We start from the raw sequence: 11,136 nt of genomic DNA, 5'->3' as shown, positions 1-11,136 counted from the left end.
TGACTTCATCTAAAATATGTTGTCCAGCACCTTCCTTTAACGTGTGACATGTTACTTTCTCACAGCAGGTAAATATAGGTATTACAATAGTATAGTACTATGTTAGTAATTTCAGTCAGATACAATAAATAATCCATCAATTTACCTTCATTTTTCTTGCTGTAAATATAATTGATAAAACACATGATTTGAAAAACATAGGTAACCTACACAATGCGTGCAATATTCAGATAATAGATAACTATAATTTTCATATAACATTCAAACGCATTTCCCCCATCTGATACAATTCTCTAGGCTACAAGACTGAGCAAATATGCAAGGGTGTAAAAATAAATGCACACACAACAGCGTCCTCTAGTAATTCACTGGTCCACAAAAAAAAATTGTATCCTGTGCTTATTCAGCCAAACAACGGCCGAACTACCTTTACAAGTTGACTTTCTGACGAGAAGAGAAAAACATTTCGACAAACGCCCGGTGCCCACGACTTTCCCACCAATAAGAGACGCGCAAATGAATAAGGAAACGGTTGTCTCTCTCGTTGTCAGGGAAACATGTCAACTCTTGTGTCTTGGTCCGGAGAGCATGGCTCGGTTGGTCAGGTTGAAGAATGAGATTGAACGAATTAAAGAAGAATATTTCACCAGGAACAGGTAGCGTTAATGCAGCTGTTGCATCATGCACATTTCACGTGTAACCTACACTCTGTCACACGGCGAACTATTTCTAACGGTACCTGGCATAACTGTTTTAACTTCAGAGAAAAACAAAAAATAGCTACTGCAGCTAGCTTACGTTAGCTAGTTACTGTACCGGTATCTAGCTAGTTAGGCAGCTCTGCTAACAACAACAACGGATGCCTTTTATAGTATGATGAACAAACATCTGACTTGGTTGAATCGTACATTTCTGCATTTGCTGTGTTGGCGTGAGTCTGTAGGATAGCCGAGGAGAACAGACAGAGAGAGAACGAAGCAGCCATCCAAATACAGAGTTTGTTCAGGGGATGTCAGGTGCGGGCCTACCTCAGGTGAGAGATGTGTGTGGGAGTTTAAAATAGCTCATTTTGTTGCAAAAGGGTTTTATTGGTACATAAATTAACTTTGACAATGTAACAATAATTATAACAAACTCCTAATTTCATCTCTAAAATAAACATATTACCATGCATGCAATTTCAAAGAATGAATACACCTCATTTGTAGTATTCTTTATCAAAACACTGCACCTTTTCTTCACTCCAAATAAAAATTTAACCTTCAGCCGCGTTACCCTGAAAAAGACCACCCCCCAAAACCTAAATTATCACTTTACAGTATGAAATGACCCCCTCTTGGTGTTAAGAGAGCTGTGCAAATGGCTGAGGGAAATAAAGGCCTATTTCACTCTCTGCCTTGTACTGTGACCCTAACACCATTTTGCAGGGTCAGCTGACAAACTTCCAGACTGCAGGTTAATTCAGATTACTTTAGTTAATTGATCAATGTGTTAAGTGGCTAATTAGCCACATTTTGAGCTTCTTAAGTGCAACTCCTGGGTTACCATATCCCCCCTATAAGCATTGATTTTCTGGGCATATAAATGGCCTTTTGGAAATTGATGGCCTCGTTGAGGCTGGAATCGCAGTAGACTTGTATTTAGAGTATGTTTGATGATGAATACAAATGTCCGCTTGCACTGGGAGCCATGATCGCTGGACATAATTGAAAAGCCTTAAGTAAAGGTTGCTGTGCATTGTCCTGTGTGCAGGGGGGTGGACTATTTCTTATCGTGACCTTTCAACTCAACCAAAAAAACCTGATTTTTACATATTTCTTTCCCTTTCCTTTTTTCTGCAGATTATCGGCAAATCGAAATACTAGTCCACATACTGTACATAGTATATCCCATATTGTCTTATACCAATAAATGAATCTCTTAATATTTCTTCTTTGTAAAAGCATATGTTTTCGTGACCATTTCTCCCAGTCACCTACACAGGAAGGCCACCATTATTCAGAAGATATGGCGAGGATTCACAGCAAGGGCACATTTCAGACAAATGGTGAAGGTACGTTAGCCGCTGAAATGCTACGGATATATTGATTATGTTATGATAGCATACATTAAAATTCAATTGCTATATTCAGAAGCCGCAACTCTGACCCGAAGACATATAATTCACCTATTACACATTTGGAAATGAGCACTTAGGAATACGAAGTCATATGGTATGGAATTGCAGCACCATCGCTTCTGGAATGCATAAACGAGAGAGTAAAGGAGTAAAGGGGGGGGATGGTGGAAGAGTTTAGATTGCCTCCCAACTGCTTCTTAATTGAACAGATTGTTGATACAAAATCCAATCCCCACTGCTCTCACAAATAATTTTCTCTGGATTGAGTTTTGTAAACAAATCACAACAGCTATTTATCACCTCCTAAATTGACTGTTTGGTAAAGCATAACTGCCAGGCACATTTGGGAAGCTTTCACGAGCTGGAATCTGGGGATCAACCCTGATTTAATGTTAGGTAAAGGACATGTCACCAGACACACACAGTGTCTGAAAAATAAAACAGAACTCATTGAATCTCTCAAAATGACCAAAACAATGTTTTATGACTTCAGAGTTCAGACTTTGCAGAGTTTAACTTGCATTATTATACATGACTCAAAACCAACACCCTTATTTTTCCCTCTGAACTCTCATCTCCGCATTAAGGCCAAACTTCCTCTCGTCTTTCACGTCTTTGTCTTCCTCCCTGAGCGTTCCCTCTTTCTTATGTCGTTATTAAAAAGAGACATGTTTGAGATATGAATTCCTTTTATATAGTTCTCTTAAGTTTGCTCCTGTATATGTGCCCCCAGTGGTCTGGGCACAGCGAAATGAGGCGTGAGGCGAGCCGTGTGAATATTCTGGCCTTTGTTAGTCTATCCTGGCTGGAGCGTCATTGGTTATCAAACCCAGCGGAGAGCACTGGGCCATCATACATCTCCATTAGCTCTCAGCTTGACTACCATAGATTTTCTTGGCCTTGTCTGCATTATGTATTAAGAGAGGAGCCCCGTCCCCTCAATACAAAGTCTGACTTATACCTCCCTCTCCCTCGACACACACACACACTCTTTCCCTCCCTCTCTCTCTCTCTTTCCCTCCCTCTCTCTCTCTCTCTCCGTGGTGTCTATGAGACTTATTATGTATAAGGTATAAAGACTTCTTTATCTCCGGGCTGCTCAGGACAGATCAGAGAGGCTGGATAAGGCGACAGAGATGTAACGCTGTCTCTCCTTTTGTTCACAGGCCGCATATTTTATCATGAAGATGAATTTCTACCACGAGATGTCCGTCAGGGTAAATATCACACTGTCTGTTTTAGCAAATGGAGTGTCCCCTGGTCTCACAATGGGATCCCCACGAGTAGTTCTGCAGTGCTGTTTCATTTCACCACCAGTGTCTCTGTCCCTATGTGGGGGGGCACAGTAGAAATACTACATATCCTGGATAATTCTACCTATATACCATACAGGAATTGATTGTAATGGAATGTTATCAGTATTATTTTGCATTGGATGGGCAAAATTCTTATTACATTTAGTCTAGATTTTAATATTGTCACGGCTGTCTAGGACCAGTGGAGATGTGGAATCAGGAGCAGGATACAGAGGGCCGGAGCAACTGTGTTTTAATAATAATAGCAAACGCAATAGCCGTAGGGCACAGGGCGCGTGGCGAAGTCCGCCAGGGGAAAACACATTCCCAAAATAAGCGCACTGAAAAAAAAGCGCACGGGGCGCAGCCCGGCAATATAATGGACAATAACCGCTTACACTCGCAACTGTCCTGAGTGGACAATAAACAATCCCGCACGAGAACCCCAACTGAAAATACACACTAAATAACCCCCCACTAATGACAAACACAAAACAGGTGCGGGATAGACAGACAAAACCAAAAGACACAGAAACAACGATCGGTGGCAGCTAATAGGCCGGCGACGACGACCGCCGAGCGCCGCCCGACCGAGGAGGGGCGCCACCTTCGTTAGATACTGTGACAAATATGCAGTTTTGATCAGACAATCTTATTTAAATTAAATTCAGGTCTTTTTCCGGATCAAAACGGGTCTTAGGTGGTGGGTGCGGCAGGGGACGCGGTCGGCGCTGCTGAATCTTAGAGAACATTTTGCACACCTCCGTCTTAGCGGTGTAGCGACATCTTAGCATTTTTGAGCCGATTCACTGCAATTCGACACATTTCTCTATTAAAGGTAGACTCCGCGATTTTGACGTAGATGCAGAAAGTAAACGGTATAGTGGGTCAATTTACGCAAACAACTAAGAGCGTTGAAGCGCGAGGCTTAACTTCTCTGCTGTTTTGGTGCCCTGGTTACCACGCTGTGAACAGCATGAAGCGAACTGTGCACAAACACAGATACTGCGTGACTGTATCGGAGCGAAGTCTTGCATCTCACTCATTTCAATATCTGCGGTGCTGCTCGTGGCAACGTCATTTCGCTGAGTCTACCATTAAGCTGAGACAAATTTGAGCAGTTTTAAAGCAAATTTCCTGCAATTCTACACATTTTGCCATGCAGCTGAGGGAAAATGTTGAGGTTTTAAAGATAATTTCCAAACATAATAAGAAAATCTATACTGCTAAATTCATTGTTTTTGGAATTTTCAATTGTCCCTGACTGTCTCTTTTATTTTGGTAATTGTTAGTTATCAAAGATTATATTATTAAAAAACATATAGGTCCATTATCTTTTCTACATAACTTAAACGACTGAAACCACATACAAAGTAATGTTGAAAGCATTTTTGTCACGACTCCTACCGAAGGTGGCGCCCCCTCCTGCTCGGGTGGCGCTCGGCGGTCGTCGTCACCGGCCTACTAGCTGCCACTGATTCCCTTTTTGTTTTCCCTTCTTTTCGTTATTAGGTGCACCTGTTCCTAGTTGGGCTGATTAGCGGGCTTTATTAGCTAGCAGGCCCGCCTGCTCTTTGTGCGGGATTGTTTCTCTGTTTGCTTTGCTTGGTGTCACTCTGATTTTGTCACTCTGAGGTCTTCCCTGTGGCCTTCCCTGTGGCTCAGTTGGTAGAGCATGGTGTTTGCAACGCCAGCATGGTGTGTGCAACGCCAGGGTAGTGGGTTCGATTCCCACGGGGGGCCAGTACAATTTTTTTATTTATTTTTTAAATGCATGAAATGAAATGTATGCTTTCACTACTGTAAGTCGCTCTGGATAAGAGTGTCTGCTAAAATGTAAATGTAAATGTATTTTGCAGTAGTGCGTGTGTTTGCGCCAACAGTGTTTTGTCCCCTGTGTTTGGGGCATCTTGTTTTGTTGTGCTCTTTGATCGCTGTTTTGGGAAGGCTTGTGTTTTAGCCGTTGTGCTTATTAAAGCCACTACCCTGTATCGCTGCTTCCTGCATTTGATTCCTCCAGTACGACACCCAAGCTTTACAATTTTTCCATCCCAAAAATGAATTAACACTGTTTGGACTTGGGCGACCCGAAAAAACACTTAGGCCCAAGGATTTCAATGGCAGAAAAATCCCTGAAATTATATTATACCCTTTTGCATAGGCATTTATGTTGAAACTAAATGGAATAGTTGTACTCAGTTATGCTAAACCAGTCAGGAGAGAAGTTAGCATGTGTAGCCTTATTATTAGCATTTTAAGCTAAGCTGTGACAAATATCTGATTTAAAAACTTTTCTGCTGGCTTTTCCTCTAGAGCAGATCTCTCTGTCACGGCCCATATCGTCATAAGTCCCATTTGACCAGTTTAACAACTCCTTCCACACAACCTATAAATCAAAAGCCTTTGCATTTGAGTGATGCTTTGGCACTTTTATGCGAGGATATCGCATCGAAACCTTATATTTTACAATTCCATATAGCCGCTCTTTTCCACCCCAAGTGAAATTTTTTAATATTTTTTTATAAGCCCACAAAATTCTATGCTTTATTGAAGAAGGGCATATTACCAGTGAGTTGTTTGGACATTCTCTGAAACCACTGAAATTTGAGGAAAAGTTTTATGACAGACAGTTATCCAAACAAATAAAGAAGTCCAGGCCCAGTGTTTTAGTCAGGCTCATGTTACGTGCAGCCATCTGGGTCTGACCAAGTGCCTGAGGTCACAGGGCCAAAGGTTAAAGGTAATGTCGGCGCTTAGAGGAGAACAGAAGCTTCGCAGCAGGATAGACCTGCTTTATTACTCCTGTAAAACATGTTATATGTTCAGGAATCTGAATGGATGTCAAAATCTGATCAAATAAAAAAAGGAAGGATTATTGTAAAAATGGTTGTTGTAAAATGCTGGGGGGTCTTGAAAGGCCTAAGCATTTCATTCAAATTATACAAAATGTTATCCTCAAATGAAACAAATAGGTCCTTGTGCTAATGTTTTGGTTTTATTTTTTTACGTAACTACACGATTTGTATTTGTAAGTGGGAAGATTTAAACTGTACATGTACTGTACACTGCTGGCCATATCAGCGACTCTCATATTTGAGTTGTGTATTTCTCAACCTTCTTATATCACGATGAAGTCGGGTTTAAACCTGGTCAAATCAATGCAGTGAATCACCAGCCCACCAACTGATGAGAGGGGTATAGAAGGAACACCAACATGTGGATATCATAAGGTGAATGCACCGCTCTGGATAAGAGCGTCTGCTAAATGACGTAAATGTAATGTAAATGTAGTACAATCATTTTTACTGAGATGCTGTTTTAGAATAATCTACATTGAAAATGTTGTGACATTTTCATGGGTAGTGTGTCCAGCCCACCGGTTTCGGTGTTCCGGAGTGTAGACGCTATTTAAAAAAAAAAGGGCCCAGTGAAAAAGCTGCACACACAGGTGGAGTAAACTTTGCACCAACGCGGAGTATGTTGTGTGTGATACACACACAGAGAGACTGAGTTTGTGTGTGTGTGTGTGTGTGTGTGAAGGACATCTCCACCCACCGCCTCTCATTGACCAGAAGAAAAAAAAAAGATACAATCATCTCTGAATCCCCTTGTGGCACTTCCTTTTCAATCAATTTTTATTCTAGTCCTTTTTATTCCTCTTCCTCCGATGTCTTTATCGTCGTCGCTCTAGCAAAGGCTAATGTATTAGCACGTTAATAGAAAAACAGTGTTTACAAGAGGCCCGAGACTTTTGATTAGATTTAACCCGGCCAATATTCATCATTGATTTCACTAGTCAAAAAAGGTCAACAAGAACTTTGAGTTGCGAGCCGGGCAATTACTTTATTTAAAATGATCTATTGACTGCGGATCAATCGCAATTCTCATTTTGGTCTTATTTATTTTCTACTGGCTCCCCTCTTCTGATAATTCTTTTACCTGCTATTGTTTAATCTTCTAATTAGAGTGAAGGACATCCGCTCCCCTCTGTTTAGAGAACTGGCCCCAGCTTAGGGGCGCACTCGTTCTGTGTGGGTGTTTGCGTGTGTGCGCTTGTGTGTGTGTGTGTGTGTGTGTGTGTGTGTGTGTGTGTGTGTGTGTGTGTGTGTGTGTGTGTGTGTCAAGTCAAACTGACATAAATGCAAGGGACCTCTAAAGCAAGTGTTGCCAGTCCAGTTTGCATAAAGTTGTATTTTATACCATAAAAAAATTAAATAAAATCTGAAGATCAACTGTTGTAGTGATGTTGACACTAAAATTGTCAGTTTGGTCCCATCTCATCTAACTAGTGGATTGTTAAGTTAACTATAGATGTGTGTCGCTGTGTTTTTCTCCTACAGATACAGCAGAGGTGGAGAGGTTACTGCGTGAGGAAATACAGCCATAACTACTACGCACGCAAGAGATACATGGAGGGACTGGCCCGCAAAAACAAACAGATCAGGTACTGTACATTAAGAGGAGTGATCGAAGCCATCTGTCTATAGTAGGTAACATACCAGAGATATTAACAGAGGTAAATAGTCAATATCTAGCTTTGTACTATACAAATGTCTCTGGTGAGTTCTCTATCCCTTTTTCAGTCGATTCAGTACATACCCAATTATGTATTCATTATTCCAGTTTGTATTTTTATTTCGGAGGACAAGTTGTAGGATATTGGAATAGATGTGCTTTCTTTACAGAGTGCTACATCACTCGTCCTATTGGCCAGCCTTTGCCGTGTGAAAGAAAGTCTGAGAAGGTCTGGGTGTTATGCTAATGTGTATCGTGGCACCAAAAGACTCCTATTAGTTAACGTGGAGCAGACTTTATGCTTAACAGGAATTCACTCTGGGTGCTTGGGCAGAGATGAATTGATCTGATTAATCTAGAGGCGGAGAGTATGATCGCTATACATGTGTACCGGTAACCTGAAGGAGGAGAAAAAGTATTCAGAAGTGCCTTGGGTGGCCAGCGAACGACTTGACGAAATAAAACAATGTGTCTGTGATATTTTTTTTTTTTTTACAGCGAGAGCTCTGGCATTAATTAAACATGCTAGGCTCCAGGGGCCGAAAAAGATGCCATCGTTTATTTTATACAGTAAAAAAAAAAAAAATACAAAAAAATGTACGTTTAAGTCACTTTTTTTTATATCGCTAATATATTTTCGTGGGGGGGTAAAAATATCTTAAGGCTTCAGCTAAAATGAAATGTAAATTTGTTAAGTGCTCGTCGGATCACTGACTCCCCCCTCCCTCCAGAGGTAGGCAGGCCCGGTGAGAAGTAATGAGGTTTGTCACCTCTGAGTTGTTTCACCGCAGACACCTGCACAGCTACAGCAGACTTACAGTACTAGGTTACACTGTATGTGTGCAGCGGGATAGCCAGGGACATGATGGGTATGGTAGAACCTGGTTACATTCTCTGTTTGATTCTAGCACGACAACCCACACGTCACCTGTCTTCTTTATGAGCATTTGTTAGTCCTCAAACACAGTGGTTCTGTGGTGTTGAGAGGGTAAAACAAACACCAGGTAGATGACCGTTGTGACGTTTAACCTGGAAGCCTGCTTCCCCGTTTAAGGTACAGGACACACAAAATGGCCAAATACGTAGAGATTTCAGTTAGGTCTGTTCCCCTATATTCAGCCTCGGTATTTACCAGTATTTATCTGGACTCATAGGCCAAATATGATCTGATTCATAGACCAAATAGGTTGTTGGGAGGCAGACTATGTGTTGTGATAAACTGGCTGTGGGTGAGAGGGGATAAGAGTGGATGAGATGGTTGTGGGTAAGGGTGGGAGATGTCGGTGAGAGTCAAGAGGATGTTGCCATCTCAATGTTCTCCTGTCTATCATTCCCAGAGAGACACACACACACACACACACGGCCATTGAGCCCCTCCTCTCTGGCTGCTCCTCTCCATGGAGAGGTCGTCCTCTCGCCAGTTAATCACTTGTTTATTTAGTGCTTCTGGGGCCGCGATCAATTAACGCAGCGCCACGTTTATTTAAAATATCCTTTCTGTGTTCGCCAGGGCCCCTCGGATCGCACACTGCCCGATCACTCACCCCGCAAAGGTCCGCTTTTTAATCCGCCGCTCCCTCCCTCCCTCCCACCATCCCTCCACCCCTCTGTCTGTCCGCTGCATAAATTATTCAAAGTTTTACTAATGGCTCCCATTTAGTGCAGGTCGACTGGCCTGGCATGCCAATGACGGGAGACGGCCCGACGGGAGGACCATCTCTTTCTCACTCTCTCTCTCTTTCTTCCTGCTCCTCACTGACGGATCTCCCCGTACAATACCATCTGTGTCATTTCATTAACCGCACCGCCCAACTCTCTCTCTCTCTCTCTCTCTCCCTCCTTCCCTCTCTCCCCCTGGCCGGGGTTCACCATGTTAGCGTGTCCATCTTCATGGAGCTGTCCCCTCCTGCATAGCCTAATGAAGTCAGGACCTCTCGGCACCACTGTAATTCAAGCGACTAGAGTTGGTGCAACACAACAATTTATCACTTGTCAGGAAGACACTTAAAGTTGTGCTGCTTAATAAGGGCATCCTGCGAGCCTGGGCAATTAGGAGGGAGCCGTTTGCATATTTACTAAATGCGGAGTGTCATTGCCACCACGGCCTGTTGCCTGCATGAATTATTATTCTATCTGCAATAAACAGCTGGGTAATTATTACTGCCATAATCAGATAAATTCTCTCTGTAATGTTCTAACGTGGCAAAATCTTTTAACTCATCGCGGGCTGAGGGAAATTTATGGACTCGGAGTGGTGAGGCTGAGGGGATTTTACTCTCTGTGTGACGTCCCGGTTCTCAGCTCAAGGACATCCATGAAAGGAGATCTGGGAGGACCGGTCCTCCAGTTAGCTCATACACACTTCCTGACGCTACACCAGGGGTGTAGAGGAGGTCACGTACACACTGGCTTTGATTGGAGGGTTTTGTCTCCGTGTGAAAAGTCTGTTGCTCTCCAGTTCAGTCACTGACTCGTTAGGAAGTTTCCTCGCTACAGGAAGGAAAGTGATGAAAAAATATTTATTTTGGTTGTAATCACTTTTTTGTGTTTTTTCTGTTTTTTGGGGGTTTGGTATTTTTGTTGAAGTTGACACCTCACCCTAGAAATCCTCTGTTTCTTTTGGTTACAGGAGGGAATCTGTTGAATAAACAAACCTGGTTAACTTCTGTTTTGTGATTATTATTATTTTTTTCTGGTTTTGTGGTTCTATATAATTGCAGTAAACTTGTCTTGTTGATGGCGATGATGTTGTGTGTCCTCTGCTGTGGTCGGGTTACAGGTTGGTCAGGGTTGAGGCCTGCTCTATTAGAGGTCATAGGTCAGAGGTCAATATATTGAGTCAGACACTGGAAGTTAATGGACTGCTGAATATTCCCTCCCTGCCAGCTATTGAATTATTTAATTGGAACAATTAAAACAGCCAATCGGCTTGTACGGTCATTAAATATTTAGGAGAGCCAATTAGCTGCTCCGGTGTTGGCCTGGAGGACTGGTGGGCCGGCCTGCTACCCCACCCCGCTACCCCACAATGCACCAGGCTGCGATTTCCCCATCATCCCACTCTACCTGTACCCAGCTCTATGCCCCAAGATTTTAAATATAGATAAAGCAGCTATATGCATGTCTTTACGCTGTAGTACACTGTCATTGTCGTCATAGTTTCAACAGGGACTACAGAACAGCTGCTGGGATCTGATAGTTCACATG

The 11,136-nt window shown here is 42.5% G+C and overlaps 1 protein-coding gene across 1 annotated transcript in view; it reads left to right on the top strand.

The window, feature by feature from the left end:
* The first annotated feature begins 466 nt into the window (after positions 1 to 466).
* Positions 467 to 11,136, top strand: part of spata17 (spermatogenesis associated 17) — a 61,398-nt gene continuing 50,728 nt past the window's right edge. The window contains exons 1-5 of the mRNA XM_014210262.3: positions 467 to 656; positions 944 to 1,033; positions 1,972 to 2,053; positions 3,286 to 3,336; positions 7,755 to 7,858. Of these exons, the coding sequence (XP_014065737.1) occupies positions 517 to 656; positions 944 to 1,033; positions 1,972 to 2,053; positions 3,286 to 3,336; positions 7,755 to 7,858 (467 nt within the window). The 5' untranslated portion in view covers positions 467 to 516. The remainder of the gene's footprint in view (positions 657 to 943; positions 1,034 to 1,971; positions 2,054 to 3,285; positions 3,337 to 7,754; positions 7,859 to 11,136) is intronic.

The sequence above is a fragment of the Salmo salar genome, chromosome 09 (genome assembly GCF_965601325.2).
Source record: "Salmo salar chromosome 09, fSalSal1, whole genome shotgun sequence".
NCBI lineage: Eukaryota > Metazoa > Chordata > Actinopteri > Salmoniformes > Salmonidae > Salmo > Salmo salar.
This window is presented reverse-complemented; position numbering and strand designations above follow the sequence as displayed.